We start from the raw sequence: 22,370 nt of genomic DNA, 5'->3' as shown, positions 1-22,370 counted from the left end.
AATTCACCTTCTCTCTGCCGGGTGGCTTTGTGCCAGGAATATACATTAAAGGATCCATTTCCATCCATAGTTAGCAACGGAATATTTAAGACTAATTACGGACAAGAACAAGAACCCTGTGCAGTATTTACTCAAGCTTAGCGAAGCTGACTGAGACACAATGTAAATCTGCAGAAGTTGGCTCCAGGGAGCCATAGCTTTGCACTGTTTTGAAAGGATCAGCAGGGATCTGTGTCCCATGCTGCGTAGGGAAACGACACTACAAGCTTCTGCATTTGATATGCAGACGCACATTAGCAGTCACAGGAGGATGCAAAGCCCGGGGAAATGTCTCATCTCAGCAAATCCTTGGTGCAGCCACTTTAAGCATCTCAGTGTCCACAGTGCACAGCAACTGTTGTGCAAACACAAACAGTACATGGTGGCAGCTGGTATATCCAAGGTGCTGCAGAGGTCACTGTTAGGTCAGCCAACGGTCATTAGGGCTCCCATGACACTGAGGCCTAAATAAAACTATTATACAAATAATAGTTTTATACATTAATACATCGCAGAAGAATAAATTGCACATGTAATTACTGTGCTACAAGCATAACACAAAAGATCTGGTTTAACCAGTATTACTGAAACATAATAGCATAATGGAAACTAAAATTACACGCAGATACAGATATGTTTTCAAAAATCACCTTTATTCAGCTACACTGTTGCAGCTGGAAAAAGGTTTTAGAAGCAGTTTTAGATTTTCACCATTTTATGAAATGAATCCGAAGGCAGTGATTCAAAATCAATAATACAAAACCTGGCCTGAGTACAGGGGTATACACTTAATACCACCAAGATGTTCAGCTCCATAAGTGCTGAAGGTGACCTTGTGACAAGATGGTTCATTCCGAAACTGGTGTCATAAGTACAGGGGGAAGAGATCGGTTCAATAAAATGTATATTGATACACGCTCTCTTTCCTCCTCTTCTTCACTCTCACTTTCCCTCACTCCTCCTCTCACAGGACAGAATCAGTACATTAATCATGTGATATAACAGAGTATCTTTCCAGCTAATGTCTTTAATAGCCCTACCCTGTCTCCTAATCACATTACAAATCACGCTGCTGTGTCAGTAAATGGACATAATGCATACTGGGCTCCATCTGATAGCTTGACCAGGTATAGAGAAAAAAATCTAGGTTAGAATTAGGTTACCAATTTTTACTTTACTGGGATTAATAGCACATTGGTGTCAATTTAAACATGTCTCTTACCTCCTTTTATCAATTCAGTACTTGCTTTTCAATCAATTTCAGTTGATTTGTCACCATTTAGATTTGTACACATCATATTTGACCTTCTTTAAAGAATTAAAACTGTGTTTCTGCAACCTATTCAATGTCTTATTAGTCTGATATGCACTTTTAGTCATAATGTAAAGCCCTTTTGAAAATAAAAATACAAAAAGAACAAATATTTCCTTGGTGAGGCAATGCAAGAATGCTGTAATGCACTCAAATGCCAAGATTTCCTCTGCTGCAATAATGCAAATCAACAAAACCTTCTTAAATCTAAAACACTTGGGGATACTGAGGTTTGATCTTCCAGCCTTGGAAATGTCAGAGCTCTGGATTTTGTGACATAATCCCTAATGTGCATCATGGGCTAACCCTTTCCCCCTTTTGTGACATCATTACTCTTTGGTAAGACTGATATAGGAAACTGAAACAAAATCCAGGCCTTCATTAAAATAATAAAAATGTCTGCATATCTCATGCAAGCAGGAGATTAGCTCAATAAATATCCAGTGACATAGTGATTTGACCAAAACAATCTGTAGACTAAATTGTTTAAGCAAAAACTTTGGCTTGGAAGGACTGTTAAAATTAGAAGGTAAAGCCACAGTTTTGAGTGTTTTTGGAATGCTAGCTGCATAGCTGTAGGGAAGGCAATGCCAGTCGGTCTACCGCAATGTCTCTTAGTGAAAAATCTGCTGGATGATTTGCTTTAAAGAAAAATTTACAGACATGCAAGCCTCTTATTGCTGGCCTACTGTCGTCATGGACTTTGAGCTTGTCAATCAACCTCTGATTTGTAAATCTTAGCATGCATTGGACAGCAGGAACCAAACGTCCAAATTGATGTCTTAAAATGATACACAAGATTAACCTGGCATGTTTTTTGATGGGAGGAGAAACCGAGAAGCTCCTAGAGAAAATTTAAAAACATAAAAATTCCAAACAGAAAGAACCTGTCTGGGTTTGACCCGATCTCTGAAGGCAGAGATCTTTATATACTTGAAAAATCATCAACTCACTACCATTTACAACAAATTCGTAACTGGCTTACTTTGTTACAAATGCAAAAACTGTGGCAATGATACAGCATATTTAGTTAAGTTTGAAATGCAGATTTTTATACCCAACCGCTTACCTGAAGCTACCTTTAGGCTAGTATTAGCTTAATTCAGTGTGGCCACTTAACATGCAGTCACCTTAAAAACAGACTACCTCTTGTAAAATGTCAAATTAAATGTACTTGAATGCATAAACTTGATATATGTATGTAACTGTAAAAGTGTTAAAAGAACTTTTAGTCTATCCAAACACACCTGAGAAAAATCGCAGTAGCAAAGATGCAACGCAGAAACCGAATGTGGCATCTACATGCTTGTATCTGTGATGAAAATGATATATTCAATCATAGTAGCCTCAAAAACTAGCGTGCCCAGTTACAGCCTCACACAACTCTGCTGCAGACTTTTAGCCTTACAGAGAAACTAAACTTTACCAGTCACACGCTTTTGCATGTTTGTTGAATCCAGTAAAAGGAAATCACGTGTCACGTCTTTTGCTTCCCAACTTTTCTTTGCAGCTGTCCAAGTGCACATCCTGAAAGCGGACAAATCCGGTGAGTGGTGGAAATTTACTGTCAACATCATCTCCGTCTACAAGCAGGGAGAGAGCCGCATCCGCCGTGGGGACCAGTTTCTGTGGGTCCGTGCCAAAGACGTGGCCTGCAAGTGTCCAAAGATCAAGCCTGGGAAGAAGTACTTGCTGCTGGGAAATGATGAGGACTCCCCTGGCCAGGGTGGAGTAGTGGCAGATAAAGGTAGCCTGGTTATCCAGTGGAGGGACACATGGGCGCGCAGGCTCAGGAAGTTCCAGCAGCGCGAGAAGAAAGGCAAGTGCAAGAAGCCATAAGCAGGATGAGATGGAGACGATTCTGAAGAGGGAGATGATTTCAAGAAAAAAAGCTGAGCTGGCAAATATTAAAAAAGAAATAAATAAATAAATAAAAAGAATGGAAGAGTGACAGACAGAGGACCATGGACAGAAAAGAGACTGTTTATGTCGCTGCTTTTTTGTGTAGAAGCATGAAGAGAATTATTTAGGATGATATGTTTTTTTCAGTCGAACTTTTGTTGAAGGAGCTCACCTGGCAGATTTGGTTTATTTTACTTTGAGATTCCTTTCTCTTGTGGATTTGCACCTATTACCAGTATATATCATTATTTGTTTTGTTCTCATTATCCCAATATGAAATCCTTATATTTTATGTTTGAATTTTATGGACATTTTCCGCTGTTGCAAAAATGACAGAAAGCCACTTACCTACCGCTGCAACTTTGCCTCTGCATGTTGTCTTGGAAAATTGTATTATTCGCTAAGAAGTGAGCTTGTTTCAACAAAAGATTTCACTGTTGAGTGGCAATTGAGGAAGTGATATGTAGTTCCTTTATTGAGATTTGTGCCATAAATGCTATTGTTTCTAAGCCACAGAAATGCACACATTTAGCTGTGAAAGACTTGCCATTCCTTTCCTGTCTGAATTTAGTTATATTATGCAATTCAAGCAACACTAAATTGCATGTCTTACATTTTCATCTGTCAGGACTTTTACAGTTTTACAACATGCAAGTGACAGAAAAGAATCTATGACAGTATTGACTTTTATTTTCAATCTAATCAATCCTGAGCGTCCTTGTTACTTCAACCAGTGCCCCTCAGATTTCACAGTTAAGCATTTGCCTAAACCTGCATGTGAGATTGTAATGTTCACTAAATAGTGCTGCTTGTGGTACTGTACTAATGTTCAATTTCTGAGGGAAAAAAACATTTAAATCACTGATTTTACCTTTAGTAGTTACAGTAACTGTGATATACTTTGTGTCACAAAAAAATAGAAGCTTTAACAAGTGACTTGGGAATAAGAAGCCAGCTACATTTTATTGATAACCTCTTTACAAAAATGTTCATAAAATCCTGAGTTGTTCCTAATAGACATTAATAAGAAACTACCCTCAACCGCTTCCTTCCTGTCATGAGGCGTCACCACAGTGGGGAGCTTTGGAGGTTTGATTCGGTTTTATGCCGAAAGCCCTGCCTAACGCAACCCCAAAGGGCATTTGGGATGTGAAATCTTGTTTGTTTTTCCTTTCATCAGCAATGCTTGCTCTGCCACAAATGATCAGAACTGTGAAAGTTACCCAATGTCTGTTGTTGTGTAAAATGGATGCAATGTTAAAATTGTGCGGGTGAAAGTGCAGCACTGCAGCTGCTGGTACTGCATGTTCTCAGAGGATATTGACAAAGACAAATAGTATGACGCAAGTGCAACAATGCAAATATTTATATGATTTACCTCTTCAGACATGTGTTCTTTTAAACCAACTTATGGAAAGCTCGCCACAGTGTGTCAAAATCTTCAACAATGGGTATGAGTAGGACAAAGGGAGAAAAATGTTGCAACTGACCCCCTGCCTGTTACTACCACTAAATCTGAAAAGATGATCTGAAAGATCTTCAGGTTGTAGAAAGCACAGAGTGGATACAATGAAACAAATTTCTTACCTTACGTGGCAGAGAAAATAATCCCTATAGTGATGAAAAACTGAAGCTTATTGCGCCTTAAGAAAGTGCTCAACACGCTTACCTAAATTTACTTTTAGAATCCACCTCACAGCTTGTATTCGTCTGTAGCACTTCCTGCAGTGTGGTGGGATTGCATATAAACTCATTTACAGGGCACACTCTTTTGCAAACACAATGCACGACTGTACGCTCAGTAAAAGAAACGAATCAGTAAGAAAATGCCTGCCATGTTAATTCTCTTCATGTCAATACTTGCAAAGGGACAAATGGGGTGCATTACAATAACTTGTCGCTGCTTGATTCAAACCACTTTGTGTGCAGTTCAGTTTGGATTTCTCCAAGGAATGCATGGATAAAAATGCTCAGGTTTGTAAAAAGCCCAAAGTGTATTTGATTTATCATGAACTTTTTATCTTTTGAGGCCAAATTACAACACCGTGAGCAGTATGTTTGTGAGACAATAAAACATCATGTTAAATGGGCGATTGTTGTCTCACTAAAGTTACATTTAATTTCTAACGCTCAAGTGAGTGTAAAGAGGGATAGACAAGAAACTTTCAAACTTTCATAAAAAGGAGATAAAGATTTGATACCAGTATCTTGGAAACATCCTCAATTTTGTAATTTTACTTATAGTAAAAATCCTAGATGATGACAAATTGAGCATATTGAACTGTGATACAGAAAATGACTGTACTAGTCAATATTGACATTTTTTTTATTGTTCAATCAGTTTAATATTTGTTATCGATACCCAACATGCTGCTACATGATGGCGCCTTCTTGAATTCTCCAAAACTGATAATCACAATATTCTGACATATACACAAAATTTTTGCACGGTACTGCATTTCATTGTTAAACCAACAATGTTATGTGTCAAGTTCTTTTTTTTTTTTTTAACTATTTTTATTTGGCACAGTGTAATCCAAAATGACACAACTCTGGTCTCCATAGCTTCTAGCTGTAACTTTGACATCCGTCTCCTGAGCAATGGTTTGACAAGCTTCCAGATGAAACGCTATACACATACACATCAAAGCATTGCTTTGTGTTCATACTATGAATTGTAAATGTTGTTTTCACCATTGCAAAGTCTTTTGCAATGTTTTACAATGCCTACTAATATATTATGGTTATTATATATGAATATATTTAATGACACAAGACATTGTGGATTTTATTGTCTTTTTTTTTTTTTACTTGTTTGTGGTTATTTAGATCGTTGTTATTAAAAGAAGGAAATAATAACTACTGAACACACCAATCTGGTAGAACTAAATTCAGATTTTCAGAATAAATAAACTCTTGTTACATTGAAAAATCATTTGCCTCTGTTGCTTTTTTTTTTTTTTTTTTAATTGTAAGTCTACAGAATTTAATGTATTCAGTTTATCCCTGTTAACTGGTTGCAGTATCATTATAAATGTAGTAGGGGAAAAAATACACAATGGAATGAATTAAAGTAGTACTAGTGTGTTAAAACTTTGCCAAAGGTCCACACTACCTAAAGATCATGTTACAAAACACTTCAGAGTGAGGCGTGAGCGTAAACGCAGACAGGAGTCCAGGCTCTATAAAATGGAAATGTCATTTATTAGAAATTACAAGCTGAATTGATTTACAGGGAAGGAAAAGAGCCATGTTAGTAACACAGCCGAGCTGTTTGTTTTGGCTATGAGCTATTCTATAAACATTACAAAATCCAAACAAAATGATAACATTACAGCTGCTACAGTAATAAATGGGTAAATATAAGTGAGTGTGAATATTGCAAAGCTTGCGGAATTACTGTATCCAGTGCAAACCTCAGCCCAACCACAGACAGGCTTATGAAAGAAAAGTCCCCGTTGCCTGCGGGAGGTCCTACTGTTAGGTCAACATTCTCACAGTTCAGGCAGTAAAATAAACCTTTTTCAAAATGCTTACAAATCTCCAAATAATTTAAGAGTTTGATGATTTACTAATTTATTAGTAAGACATTTGAATATCTATTAAACAATTTACACCCACAAAAAAAGAAAGTAAATGTCTTTTGAAAGGTTACATATACCCTTAAACCCAAGAGTGACATACTGGATAAAAACATTTGTCTGTGGGGTTTTCCCCACTTCTCCTTTATTAGATAGCCCAAAATGACCTGTGTCTTAATGTGAAGAACAAGTATGGTAAATCTGCTTAAATGAGGGTCTGTCTGTTTGATGTCACTGCTGATTAAATTCTGCTCCAGACTTTCATTGTTGCTGTCCGACACGGGTCCATGATCACTGCTGTCTTCATCACACAGGCCACGCAGCAATCACTATAATGGCTATAAGAAGTAGTACGATCACTACCAGCATCCCTGAGCAGAAGGAAGGAGGGAAAAAAAGACATGTTAGAACAATTGGAGGGAAAAGGACATCAGACTACAAGGTTCATTAAGTAATTTCACACACACACAAAAATGAAAATCTGGATGCTTTTTCTCGCCTAACACAGTGAGAAAACACTTCTGAAGAAGACAGGTTGCTGTGTGAATAAGAACAGAATGCAATCAGATGGAAATCACTTAATCTATAACATGCAATAATGGCCAGAGATCAGGTGATTTACTCGAATAATATATATATTTTTGCCTTGACAAACTTGGGTTGCTTCTGCAGTATGCTTTGGAATATCATCCATTTGGACTAAGAAGCGCTGTGTGATCAGTTTTGCAGGATTTGGCTGAATCAGAGTGTAGCCCTGCACACTTCAGAATTGATCTGGCTCCTTCCACCAGCAGTAACATCATCAATAAACACTAGTGACACTGCGTTCACCTTGTTTAACAAATGATGTTGTATGCTTTGGATCATGAGCAATTCTTTTCCTTCTCCATGCTCCATTCTCTTCAGTACAACTTAATCTTGGTCTCATCTGATCAAGATGATCACTTTCTGTGCTTTTGGTGTAGCTGAGCTCTCCAGTGAACTCGCTGGCTGTTGATTTGGTGACTTGTAAAATTTTTGATGTCCTTCTATTAAGTTTTTTTTTTCCCTCTTCAGCCTAATGTTGGCCTCATTCGCTGACATTTGGGGCTCACATTTAAAATTACATATAAAAACTATTAAATATAAACTTTAGATATTAATGTTTGCTTCATCTGTCATGAAACAACAAATAAACAGACCTCATCTTGCCACAAAACTGCTTGCCAGTCAATTGTCCAGTTTGGAGTCTTTGAAATTGGGAAACTGTGTATAAAAACTGTGTATAAAAATGTCTGTAATGTAAAAGCTGAAAGTCTGCACTTCAATCATATATTGATTGTTGGATTTAAAATCCACTGTGGTCGTGTCCAGAGACAAAACTACGAACACCGTGTCTTTATCCAACTAATTATAGACGTCAGTATGTGTCACTCTGTTGCCAAATAACCAAAATGAGTTACAGTGTAAGCATTAATTTTTTAGGGTGTTAAGCACTGCACACCCGCTCCAGAAGTTTATTTATTTTTTCTGTGTTAATCATGAACTGCTCTACATTTATTTAAAAAGCAATGAGACTTCATCATAGTCAACAACCACCACCCATCCAGTCTAGCAAGGCTAAATAAAAACAAAAATCACTGCTGCTCAGATACAGTTACACAATTTTCCAAACTCATTTGCTATGATAATTTATGCTAAATTTTCTTACTTGATGTTTTGTTGCTATAACCCCTGGTGATAAAACCTTTTCAGCTTGAAACTATATATATATATATATATATATATATATATATATATATATATATATATATATATATATATATATATATATATTAGGGGTGCAACGATACACAAAATTCACGGTTCGGTTCGGTTCGATACTTTGGTGTCACGGTTCGATATTTTTTCGATACAAAAAAAATGTTCATGCATTTTTAATTTGTCATTTATTAAAATTATAAATATATATTTTAACTCAAAAGTACAGTTTTTAAATTTAACCCTAACCCTAACCCTTGTGCGCGTTTTTTATTTTGACAGCGAATGCGCACCTGCGGACCACTTATGTGCAGCCCTGGTTATATAGCTCGTCATATTGCAGCCACAGAAATTATTTTGTCCATGAAACCATAAAGCTGCACTTTCTTTTTGCCTTATAGTCTGATTTGTCATAACTTCTCCGTTTTGTGGTAAGCTTTTATTTGGCTGTCACTTCTTCACCCTGACCTGTCTTATTTGGCTCAGCAGAACTGAAATGCTTTTACACGCGCACTCACATAAGCTCAGCGATTCTCTGCGCGATCAACCTCTCACATGTTTAAGCTTGCTGCGGGAGATTTCACTTGTCATGTTTGCATAGTAAGCTAACGATTAATAAGACGATGTCAGAGGAATTGGTGCACAAATTATCATCACTCACAGATCAGTGCTGTCGCTCTCTATACACAGTTCGCACGATTGCAAAGTGAAAGCAAAAAAACAAGCGCAAATTCAAACGCGACTTCAATATGTCACATATTGACAGTGGCTCACCGATGCCAATGACATAATTACCCAGCTACATTTCTGAAAGAATGCAAAAGCATTGACATATATTTTTCCTACAATAGCCCGACGGGCAGGGAAGAGATAGATTTTGGTAGCCCGACTGAAAAAATCGCTAGCTCCGGGACGTCGGGCTAGCGATATTGCAAGCCCTGTATCTGATTGAGGAATCACTCATCTTTGGAAAAGAGAGTTTATTACAGAGAAATGGCTCTTTCCAAAATAAAAGCTATACTATCCGCTTCTTCTGGGCTATATTCTCAGCAGCATAAGGAGAATCATGTGCTAACAGCTGTCTAAATGACTCGCTAAAGTTAGTAGCATGCTTGTTGTTTTTGTCTTTGCACTAGGATGATGTCGGTGTAAATGTGCAGTCATATTCGTTGTGTTCCCACTAGTGCTTTCAGGTTAATCTCGTTGAAATGACCTTAACGCCACAACACGGCAAATCTCCATTAACGAGCTACCGCCGATCGCTCCGTGCATGGGGCTAGACGGCCAACACGTTAACGAGCTAACTGCGCTAACACACTAGTTCACACCAATGTAATTGAGCATTGCATGGCACATCCAACATACTGTTTTACTTTAGTCCATGACTCGCTTACCTTCAGGGTCATACGTCACATGAAAACCAAAATAATTCCAAACGCCAGATCTGAATGAGGTTCAATTTGCCTGTTGCAAGGAGAGCTTAACTTCTGTCTCGCTAGCTTGCCCTGTGCTCTTCCTTCTGACTATGCTGTCTGTGTGGAGCGCTCAGTGGATCTGCGCTCGACAGTGCCTTGAAAAGCGCTATATAAACCCACTCCATTACTATTGTTATTATTGAATTACTTACGAGTTTAATTTGTCAGCAACTTTCTGCCAGCCCTCTCTCCTTGCTTTTGCAGCCTTTGCAGTGTTCCCTTGCATTTTAATTAAACTCTGAAACTCCTGAAATCCCTCAATCAAGAGTTCTTGCTCTGCTGCCGGAAAATACCGAGCGCGCCCCTTCGACATTTTCGCCGACCAATCAGCGGGTTGCCGATCAATGTTTCTACTATCGATGTGTAGCCCCTTTTACGACACCCAGTGATGTCACATTACTGCGTCCAGCTGTACTAATCGTCAACAACAGGTGTGTTCGGGGAACCGGATTAGCGAGCTCACGGTTAGCGCGATGGTTTGGTCTTGGATGTGTCATTTGATCTTGGATGTAGTGAGCGACGTACGAAGAACGGGCCCCTGATCTACAATACGGCAGCAGTGATCAGTGAGATGCTTGACTACAAGTTGAACAGCGACAAGGGGCAGTACCCTCCATGGAGAAGGAGGCTAGAGGGCAAGATCAAAGTAGCACGGAGGGAGGTTAGCCAACTAACGGAGTTGCAGAAAGGTGCGACAAATAAGGTGCCTAAGAAATACAGCAAGCTGTCCATACCTGAGGCCTTGGAAACTGCCAAGCAAAGACTCACAGCCTTGGCCAGCCGCTTGAGGAGGTACACCAGAGAGATAGAAGGCAGGAGAATAAACCAGCTGTTCTCCACAGAACCAGCAAAGGTGTACTCTCAGTGGCAAGGGAACAATAAGAGAACAGCACCACCAAGGCTGGAGACGGCGCAATACTGGAAGAGCATATGGGAGAAGGATGCAACCCATAACGGCAATGCTCAGTGGCTAGAGGATCTGAGGGCAGACCACAGCGACCTCCCTGAACAGGGTCCAGTAACCATCACAGTGGCAGATATCCAAGAAAGGGTCTCCAGTATGAAGAGTTGGACAGCACCAGGGCCCGACATGGTTCATGCCTACTGGCTGAAGAAGCTGACTGCACTCCACGAGCGTCTGGCAGCACAAATGAACCAGCTGCTAGTTAACGACAGACACCCGGAATGGCTAACTGAATGCCGGACGGTCCTGATCCCCAAGGACCCCAAGAAGGGACCGGTCCCCTCCAACTACCGACCAATAACCTGCCTCAGTACTACATGGAAGCTCCTGTCAGGCATCATATCGGCTAAGATGAACAGGCACATGGGTCAATACATGAGCGGGACACAGAAAGGAATTGGCAAGAATACCAGAGGCGCAAAACACCAGCTACTGGTAGACAGAACAATCAGCCGAGACTGCAAGACCAGACTGACCAACCTGTGCACTGCCTGGATTGATTACAAGAAGGCCTATGACTCAATGCCCCACAGCTGGATACTGGAATGCCTAGAATTGTACAAGATCAATGGGACCCTAAGAGCCTTCATCAGGAACTCAATGGGGATGTGGCGTACAACACTAGAGGCCAACTCCAAGCCCATAGCACAAGTCACCATCAAGTGCGGGATCTACCAAGGAGATGCTCTGTCCCCACTGCTGTTCTGCATAGGCCTGAACCCCCTCAGTGAGATCATTAACAAGACTGGCTACGGATACCGACTACGGAACGGAGCAGTTGTCAGCCACCTCCTGTACATGGATGACATCAAGCTGTATGCCAAGAGTGAACGAGACATCGATTCACTGATCCACACTACCAGGCTATACAGCAATGACATTGGAATGTCGTTCGGACTGGAGAAGTGTAGTCGGATGGTAACAAAGAGAGGGAAGGTAGTCAGAACTGAGGGGATTGAACTACCAGAAGGCAACATTGCAGACATAGAGGACAGTTACAAGTACTTGGGGATCCCGCAGGCAAATGGGAACCATGAAGAGGCCGCTAGAAAAGCTGCAACCACCAAGTACCTGCAGAGGGTCAGGCAAGTCCTGAGGAGTCAGCTGAATGGTAAGAACAAGATCCGGGCCATCAACACGTACGCCCTGCCCGTGATCAGGTACCCTGCTGGGGTAATAGGCTGGCCAAAGGAGGAGATAGAAGCCACTGACATAAAGACAAGAAAGCTCCTTACCATGCATGGAGGGTTTCACCCCAAGTCCAGCACCCTGAGGCTGTACGCTAAGCGGAAGGAAGGGGGCCGGGGACTGGTGAGTGTCAGCACCACAGTCCAGGATGAGACAAGGAACATCCAAGAATACATTGGGAAGATGGCCCCGACTGACCGAGTGCTCAGTGAATACCTCAGGCAGCAGAAACCCAAGAAAGAGGAGGGAGACGAGGAACCATCATGGAAGGACAGGCCCCTGCACGGTATGTACCACCGGCAGATAGAGGAGGTGGCTGATATCCAGAAATCCTACCAGTGGCTGGACAAAGCTGGACTGAAAGACAGCACAGAGGCACTAATCATGGCAGCACAAGAACAAGCTCTGAGCACAAGATCCATAGAGGCGTGTGGTCTATCACACCAGGCAAGACCCCAGGTGCAGGCTGTGTAAAGATACCCCAGAGACAATCCAGCACATAACAGCAGGGTGCAAGATGCTAGCAGGCAAGGCATACATGGAACGCCATAACCAAGTGGCCGGCATAGTGTACAGGAACATCTGTGCCGAGTATAATCTGGAAGTCCCGAGGTCAAAATGGGAGATGCCCCCAAGGGTGGTGGAGAATGACCGAGCTAAGATCCTGTGGGACTTCCAGATACAGACGGACAAAATGGTGGTGGCTAACCAACCGGACATAGTGGTGGTAGACAAACAGAAGAAGACGGCCGTAGTGATCGATGTAGCGGTTCCGAATGACAGCAATATCAGGAAGAAGGAACACGAGAAGCTGGAGAAATACCAAGGGCTCAGAGAAGAGCTCGAGAGGATGTGGAGGGTGAAGGTAACGGTGGTCCCCGTGGTAATCGGAGCACTAGGTGCGGTGACTCCCAAGCTAGGCGAGTGGCTCCAGCAGATCCCGGGAACAACATCGGAGATCTCTGTCCAGAAGAGCGCAGTCCTGGGAACAGCTAAGATACTGCGCAGGACCCTCAAGCTCCCAGGCCTCTGGTAGAGGACCCGAGCTTGAAGGATAAACCGCCCGCAGGGGCGTGCTGGGTGTTAAAAGTTATATATATATATATATATATATATATATATATATATATATATATATATATATATATATATATATATATATATATATTATAATTTCAACTTTAAAGTTAAAAAGTCAAATGTCAAGCAGCTGAGAAACTCCAAACCTGATTTGAGACAGACCCAGAGGGAAGGAGGGGAATTCATCAGACACAAGGGAATACACTTGGAAGAGGTAAGAAGCCTACATACCTCACTACTAATTTTCAAAGTCCTTGATCTAACACAAGTCCCAAGTGCCCTTGTAGCATATAACCATTCTTCTCTTGATGACTTAATGCAATTTACATGCGTTCAATGGCCACAAAAGCTTTATTGCCATAGATCGCACACTGTGATAGGCATGTGTTTCTGATTCTGTTTCAAGAGGGTAATCATTGTTTTTCTCTGATACTATGGCAGCAGAGAAAAAAATGTGCAAAAGCTCACTCACACTTCATCAAACTGTTTTGCCCCCGGGACCTCAAAAAAATTACTTTTTTTTTTTATTATTATTAAAGCCACCGCCCTAGAGAATGGCAAAGAAAAAAATAACATGTAAAATCCACTACAGGTAGATATTTTATCTTCTAAGTAAAACAGAATCACAGTAAAGGCTTTAGGAATATTTTAAATAATTTTGGTGGATATATGGATCTATCTTTTTAACCACTGCCACAAATACTTGTGTAATGTAGAGTATTTACTGCATTAATTAACATAACTAAAGTAGTCCAGCTCAAATTCCTTTTTCCATATACCAGTTTGTTAATTTTGACACTGCCACCTAGAGAATAAGATGATAAAAGTTGAACTTTATTCAGTGTTAACTAAAATTTGCAAATTATAAAAGCCTGACTGAAACTTGCCGGGTCAGTATATGCTGGTAATCTGTTATTTGTGGCATATTAAAAGCGGTGTCCAGCACAGAGAGCAATGAAATAGAAACATTTTTCAACTTTGAACTAGTTTTTTCAGTTATGTCAGCCAGATTTAAGGGCTCTGTTTCCAAAATGATTCAGAAATCTGAGACATTTCTGAATAATTACATTTTATATATATGCTGATACACTGCAAATATACTTTGAACACTAAAATATCAACTTAACTCCTTATTTAAGTGAATAACAAATTCAGAATAGAATCAGCATGGAGTGTGAATTTCTAAAATCTATCAAATATGTCACTTGAAATATGGCTATTGTGGTTTGCACGAGAGGTGTGTTTTAATCCAGGGGATGATGGTAACTGCTTGCCCTGGTTACTGTTTAAATTTAACAATTCATTTTGATAATCAGGAATGAGAGAAGGCAGTCCACAGAGTTCCCGGTGGTAACTGTAAGGCCTTACAGTATAAAGTATCTCCAGGTGGCTGTTGTTGTGATTTGGTGCTATATAAATAAACCTGAATGGAATTCAACTGGAGTGTTAGCGAGAGTAAGAGAGAAGTGATGGTGTGTGGTTTAGAGTACATTATGAGGATTTGATTGCCTTTAGGATATGCTGGTCTTTCATTCTGTATATGTATATATCAGACCACAAACCATGGCACACATTTAAAATTTGGAAAGGTTTTTGCCAAAGTCAGATTCCCACACCATTCCCACTTCTTCTACAGTGACACAGGAATGAAGATTAAAAAAAAACTGCACATCTAGCTGGTCTGAGGGCTGTCAATACGTGGCCCCACTGACTTAAGTTGTCCATTGTTATTTAGCATGCGGCCGGTATTATCCCCAGCCCTTTCACTTTCGGTTTGCATTTCTCTCATTCTTTGGCTCTTGCTTTCTGCATTCCCCTCTGTGGCTTAATTGGTTGTCTTTCCCACGGGGAGAGAGACAGAGTGAGATATAAGCCATGCTGAACAAATTGCTTGCGGTGGTAGTGGTGGTTTGATGAAATGCAAGGCTGATGCTGGTTTCTTTGCCGGGATATATGAGACATGCCTGTACCATGTCCAGATGTCTTTATACCCCATTATCTTATTGCATCGTTCTTGTCAACCTTCTCCTTTGTTTTACTACTTATACTTATAGGCAGTTGTCACCTTATTTACATATGGGGAATTCTTTGAGCATAGCAGGTTTTTTTTTTTTTATTGTATACAAAAGGAATGTGTTCCTACATAGATTCACAGGATATTCATGCTAAGAGCCATCACTGGTTTAGTCAGGCCCTCTCCTCTTGATAACTTACACATGTGAGCATAATAAAATAGTCAAACCAGACACACATGCTCAAATACTTGTGATGACTCTTTAAAAGCTTCAAGCTTTAAGCAAATACACACATAAATTCGCAGCAATCATCTTTGTTTAGGTGTAAATGATAGGCCTGGTCTATATTAGATTCAGACATCAGAATTTCATTCAGTCTAGTCCAACATCTGTCAGCAACTCCATTTGACACCACATAGCAACAACAGTAATAAGCCGTGCAACACACACATGTTACTGTGAAGCAAGACTCTCGCTTGTTCTTTCTAACTTTCTATCGTCACGTAGCCGCCAGTCATGAAGCCACATTAGGCATCCACAATGCCCCTCACCCTTCCCCTTGGACCATGGCTGTCTGCCTCAGTAACTAAATAACCTACTCTGACCCTCAGAGGGCCTCTAGAGGCTAATGACAATAATGGCGTTAACTTCCCAAATAGATTAGGGCTCTGCTGTCACATTGATGCTGAGGGAGATAGTTGGTGTCTGCTGATAGACTGACCACCCAGAAGTTTCGGAGGGCTTGGTCTGGGTTCAACCCATCTTAGCAATTTCCAGACATCAGTAAGACAACTTGCAGAGAATACCAATAATTGGTGAGAGAAAAGAGTGAAAGAGATGGCCCATAAACTGGTCTGGTCATTCCCCTGCCTTTAATAATAATGATAATAATGGATTGGATTTATATAGCGCTTTTCAAGGCACCCAAAGCGCTTTACAATACCACTATTCATTCACTCTCACATTCATACACTGGTGGAGGCAGCTACGGTTGTAGCCACAGTTGCCCTGGGGCAGACTGACAGAAGTGAGGCTGCCATATCGCGCCATCGGCCCCTCTGGCCAACACCAGTAGGCAAGTAGGGTAAAGTGTCTTGCCCAAGGACACAACGACCAGGACAGAGAGCCCAGGGATCGAACCGGCAACCTTCCGGTTACAGATGCGATTCCCAACCCCCTGAGCCACGGTCGCCCCTTTGTACACAAAAAAGACAAAACAAAGGAGAAAAGATTAATTTTATGCTAACAAGATAAACATGAACCTATTTTTTAAAAACACAACTAAAGACACGTATTTTTAATTGATTGTAGCTTTAGAAATATGTTGAAAATTTTGCTGACATATATATTAAAACATATGGTGTCCAACTAAAATGTGGCTGCATTTTCATCTACTACAGCATACGGAAATCTTTATCCATCTGTAAATTATATGTCGTGTGCACTTCTTTAAGGAGAAAATTGGAAACCCTACAGAAGTTATACATTATATATATTTTCCAGATTTGTATTACTCTGTAAAGACTTTAAGCAACTTGAGGTGACTGCTTTGAACATGGGAAAATATATATCTTTAAAACCATGATAATTGCCAAACTTCTTACATTTATTTTAAGGACAGTAATATTTCTATAAAGTTTATAGAACCGTATCATGGTTCCAGGAGAGCTTATAGAACTGCCAGACTTAAGATTCATACTTGAGGAAGAATTAATGGAAATTAAAGTGCACCAAATTTTGAGGCAGTTATGTGAAAATGTTAACTGTTTGGTGACGCAAGTGGAAAATCAGGGGACCTCATAAATCAGAGTATACAATACAATGCTCATTAAGAGTGCCACAAACGTCTGTTTTAAATGCATGCTAGCATTCATTTTTGATAGTGTTTATATGTTTTACAACATTTAAAAATGCAATTTAATTTTAAGGCCGTATCTAAAATATACATTTATGTGATATATCTGAGATTAATTGGTGCACTGCTTAGCTGGCAGATGAAGCTGCATGCACTGCAGTGTAATCTTGTGGTCTGAACACATGACCAAGGAGGAAACTGTGCTCCCTACACCCCTGTCAAATATGAAATATGAAAATGGTTTCAAATATTTACAGATATCTTGAGGCAAATTTACTTGAACTTGCCACTTACTGAGAAAAACCTCTGATGTGGAAACATCATTAACAGGATGTATACAGTAATTTAAAGCAAGCCTTTCATCAGCTATATAACACATATTTAACTGGGATCTCTGTCTGCCAACAGTATATCACGTTGGGGCGTTAAGAGGAACAAAACCTGCCATAAAATATCAAAAAACAGTTTTAATGTTATATTTCTCTCCCACACTTTGTGTTTTTCTTGGTAACTCCTAACTTGCAATTATAGACAATGTTAAGCAAACACGCTCTTCTCAAAAGAGAGTCAAATTCTGTCCGTCATAAACCAACGTCTGATGCAAACCACCTGTGGGATTCAGGGGGTTCCCGCAAAGGTCCTCTACAAATTTAAGATAAGCTCTGTTGGGAGGGTTATTCAAGTTGATGTTATCTGATTTGATGTGCTCTAACTTACATTTTCAGTAATGGCATTTCTGGCGTCATTTAGACTAATCTGCCACACATATTCAGGAAAACCTATGAGCTGTATTCCGTAAAAAAAATATAAAAAATAAAAAGCCCAAAAAACAAACTGCAACTCCCCCTTTTTTTTGCTAGAATAATGCAAACTTCTCAAATGTTTATTGAAGGACTCTTGAAAACTCTTGCTTCCTGTTTGGGGTTGTTTTTTCATGTTATTGGAATCAAGACACCAGCCTCAAGGTACTGATGATGAAATAGAAACTTAACATCTGAGGTGCACCAAACTGAAATTTTGAATGAAGAAGATTTATAAATGCAGTCAAAATAATCTGAATCTTGGGTGGATTGAAGCCTGCTCTGTGCAGGAATCTAATATGTTTCAGCAAAATGGATATTTCTCAACACTACAGGGCACTAGTTATGCACAGTGTGTTCCAGCAACCATGGTTTAGCAATATCTGGGCCCTTTTCAAACGTTCAGCTAAATTTTTTGGTATAGTGTTTTTTGTTTTGTTTTGTATGTTTGCATGTATGCACAAAAATTTGCTATGCCCCTATCTTCAAAACTACCCTAATTTCCATTATGCTACGTTAACCTCCTTTTTATTTTTTTCTTTCCTGTTTGGGCTGATTGGGACCTGATGAATTTAAAAACAAAGAATTAGCAGATTTTTTTCTTTACCTAATTTTTGTTTCTGAGAAAAATGAGATCCACATTTGAGGACATTTGTTTTAAACTTCGATAGAACAGTGGCAGCATAATGCCCTCGTAAGTGGATATCAGGCCCTTGTAGAGAAAAATTAAGTATTTTGGTGTAGGCAACCCAAAATGTGATGTCCACATATGTGGACGCCAGGTCCTAGGAGGTTAAGTATGCGTTTGGCTGTTCCAGCCAGACGTTCCTAACTTTACAAGGACTCAGCTAAGACATAACACCAAACACCGGTTTTGGATGAAAGGTGGTCTTAAAAATAAATAAAGCCTTAAAGCTGAGGAATTACAAACACACTGCCATGAAGAAAGAAGGAAAGCCCTCCAAACAATTTGTGGCATGTAGTACTTTCAGTTCTTTCTGTGCTTGACACAAAGACGAGTGTCAAACATGAAAAGACAAACGTGGGGATGACAGAAAGGATTGAAAAAAAAAGAAAAAGAAAGATTGAACAGAGGTGAGAGTGAAAAAGACCACAGGGGAATTTTCCATTTGTCAAAACAAATCAGAAACACACAAATGTATACACACACACGCACACACACAGGTAGACATAAGAAATACCTTTAAATACTGTTAAAAATGCAAACATGCACTCACCTTTACTAGGTTCACCTGTTTCATCTGATCAACTGCTCATTAATGTAAATATTCAGCCAATCCAATGGTATTAAATCAATGCATTTAGGCATGTAAACATGGTCATGACGACCTGCTGAAAATTAAACTGAGCATCAGAATGGGGAACAAAGATGATTTAATGTGGCATGGTTATTGGTGCCAGATGGGCTGGTCTGAATATTTCAGAAACTCATGATCTACTGAGATTTTCATGGATGACTAGGGTTTACAGAGAAGGGTCTGAAAAACAAATCCTATCCAGTGAGTGACAGTTCTCTGGTTGAAAAGGCCTTGTTGATGCCAGAGGTCAGAAAATATTGGCTAGACTGCTTCAAGCAGATAGGAAAACAACAGTAGCTCAAATCATCACTCTAAAAGTATGCAAAAAAGAGACTCTGATTGCAAAATGCATTAAACCTTGAAGCAGATGGCCAACAGCAGCAGAAGAGCACACCAGTGCCAGTCCTGAAACTAATTGCAAGAAACTGAGGCAATAATTTGTACTGGATCCCAAAATTAGACAACACTATATTGGAAAAATATTGTCTGGTGTGATGAGTCTTGTTTCTGCTGCAATGTTCAGATGGTATTGTCAGAATTTGGCATAAACAGCATGAAAGCAACTGGATTTGCCACTTAGCTCACTGCACTAGGAGGGCCTCCACAGTCACCATATCTAAATCCAGTAGAGATCCTTTGTGATGTGATGAAATGGGATATTCAAGTCATGAATGTGCTCCTGACAAATCTGCAGGAACTTTGTAATAGTATCATGTAAATATGGACCAAAATCTGAGAAAAATCTTCCCAGCACCTTGTTGAATCTACACCTAAAAAATTAAGGAAGCTTTAAATGCAAAAGGGGCTCAAATCTAGTACTAGGAAGCGAATGTATATGTATTTGCTCCATACAAACTTGCAGGTGATCATAAACATGAATGGACACACAAACAAATGCACAAACAGCCCAGGAATACTCTTCTGCCTGTGAAGATCGAGGGACTTCGCAAAAAAACGTTCAACAAAAAGAGAAAAAGAGTCCTGATTCTAACACAATCTAAGCTCTGGGATCTTCAAACAAACTCACGCTCAGGCACCATGGGGACAAGACCAACAGAATGAAGCATTTGGGGGGCTGACCTTCCTATTGCCTGCTCTGTTCCTGGCTGTGAGGTCTCCGTGCACAACAATGCAGTCTTTGCCATAGCAATGCGGTCTGGCATTTCACAGGGCCTACTGAGCCAGCCTCACTCACACTCACTGCCACATTCCATAGGTTGGCTTTAGAGCCAGTTAACACACATCTCGTGGCAGCTGTTTCCCTCTGAAAAGCGGGACCCTCTGAAAAGAGTGAAGCAGTCTTTTTGTACACAATAAAACAAAAGTTACACAAACCAAAGCAGATCAGTGATAATACTAAAGAAGGGTCATACATTCACAAAACTTCTAAGGAAAGAGGTCAACTCTGTAAATGTGAAGTTGAGACAACAGTGGCTGATGACACGGCCAACCCTCAGTGGATATTTGATGATTCCTCAAAGGACTTGCATGAGAGACCCTTAAAGCCAGGACACTGTTAGCAGGCGTGACAGACAAAACCAGTCCACCCACCATTCATTCACAACATGCTCTGTACTGAGAGGGCTTATTGCCATCAGCATCATTGTTTTTCAGCTCCATTAAACACTATTCTGGAAAATAAGGAAAAAGCAGCAGTAACACCAACGCTGCTGAAATGGCTTAATGGTGAAGATAGCTTTGTAATGCCAAAAGATCACAAGAAGCTTAGCTTGCAAAATGCACTTTTTGTGCATAGCTGCCACAGAAGCAATTATCTTTCTTTATAACAGCTAAATGCATGGGAAAAACCTGCAACAGATATTTTATGGCAAGTATTTATGCTATTAAAGATTGTTTTATAATATTTAATTAAATGAACAGATCTATGTGGTCTTCTGTGCTCCATGGCATAAAAGACAAAGACATGACAAAGTGCTTTGCATGTGAAAGAAACAGGAATGCTCACCGCAAGAGGCCGACTTCGTCTCCACCAGCTTCACCCTTCGTGTTTCATTACGAATTCTGTTATCTGTCGTGTCCACAAGATGTGCAAGGTCGTCAATAATTTCTAAGAGACAAAAAAAGACAAAAAAAAGGGGAAAAAAGTCAGTCAAGCTAATTGCTCAGGTCAGATCATGTGCACTAGTAGATTTAGATTTTATTTTGCATTAATCAAGTCACTGACACACAGACAACATAATATATTGTAGAGAAAAATATATAAAAAGCACAAAGAAGAAAAAAAACAAATACAGGTTTTGCAAAAACTGTCTATCTGCTTTTCTTTACAATTGGGTAAAAAAAAAAGCATCTTACAGAGCGAGATTGTCTAAGAAGTAAAGAGAGCCAGAGGTTCACTAATCTGCAAAGAACTGCATCAACAAATTATGGAACAATATCTGCATAACGCTTCATCTTTCGCGACCAAAAGAGCGGGGGTTGGGGACCGCTGATTTAAGGTTAAAGCTCTAACATGCAAAGAAGAAGCCACATGTGAACATTGTCTTCTTCTGTGGACCAAAGGTCACTTAAAATCGACCAGTCAGAAGAATTGAAATTTGAAAACATGGACACTGCATCCTCTGGACTAAAGAAGAGAGGAACCGTTCAGCCTGTTATGAGTGCTCATTTAAAAAGCCTGCATCTCTGATGGCGTAGCTTCATAGTAGAAAAGTCCAGTTACTGAATTGGCCTGCCTCCAATCCAGAGCTTCCATCAACTGAAAACAGTACGCTCATAATAAAATAAAAAGTATGGACGACACAGAACTGTTTAATTGCACAGAACTACAATTAAAATCTTATATATCAGACAAGAATGGGACAACATCACTTTCTCCAAATGTGCAACAGTTCTCAACTAAAACTGGAGATGCTACGCAGTGGTAAACATGGTCCTGTCCCAACGTTTTTATGATGTCAAATTTAAGATGAGCTATTGTTTTTAACTTAAAAGTGAACATTTGTTTTGGTTTAAACACCTCATGTGTTTTCTATCTTCTATTGTGAATAAAATATGAGTGAATGAGATTTGCAAATCACGGCATTTCTATTTTTATTTACAAGCTACACAGCATCCCAACTTTTTGGGGAGTTGGAAT

The 22,370-nt window shown here is 39.9% G+C and overlaps 2 protein-coding genes across 3 annotated transcripts in view; one reads left to right on the top strand and one right to left on the bottom strand.

Annotated features, from left to right (window-relative positions):
- ntn1a (netrin 1a) overlaps positions 1-6,370 on the top strand; it is a 57,161-nt gene extending 50,791 nt beyond the window's left edge. The window contains exon 7 of the mRNA XM_086296184.1: positions 2,862-6,370. Coding sequence (XP_086152310.1) covers positions 2,862-3,190 — 329 coding nt within the window. The 3' untranslated portion in view covers positions 3,191-6,370. The remainder of the gene's footprint in view (positions 1-2,861) is intronic.
- Positions 6,371-6,434: 64 nt separating this feature from the next.
- The window catches only part of stx8 (syntaxin 8), a 44,945-nt gene continuing 29,009 nt past the window's right edge, over positions 6,435-22,370 (bottom strand). Inside the window, exons 7-8 of one of the 2 annotated variants that reach the window (XM_086296185.1) lie at positions 21,237-21,338; positions 6,435-7,205 (exon numbers count right to left, since the gene is read on the bottom strand). In XM_086296185.1, the coding sequence (XP_086152311.1) occupies positions 7,141-7,205; positions 21,237-21,338 (167 nt within the window). In that variant the 3' untranslated portion in view covers positions 6,435-7,140. Of the gene's footprint in view, positions 7,206-13,403; positions 20,552-21,236; positions 21,339-22,370 lie in introns of those variants that run through there. The other variant, XM_086296186.1, reaches the window with a different exon arrangement.

The sequence above is a fragment of the Aulonocara sp. 'chitande type north' Nkhata Bay genome, linkage group LG6 (assembly GCF_057382095.1).
Source record: "Aulonocara sp. 'chitande type north' Nkhata Bay isolate Kocher_YH1m ecotype deep benthic linkage group LG6, A_spYH_male_GT1.1, whole genome shotgun sequence".
In the NCBI taxonomy this organism is placed as follows: domain Eukaryota; kingdom Metazoa; phylum Chordata; class Actinopteri; order Cichliformes; family Cichlidae; genus Aulonocara; species Aulonocara sp. 'chitande type north' Nkhata Bay.
The sequence above is the reverse complement of the archived record's forward strand: the minus strand, read 5'-3'. Positions and strand labels throughout refer to the sequence as shown.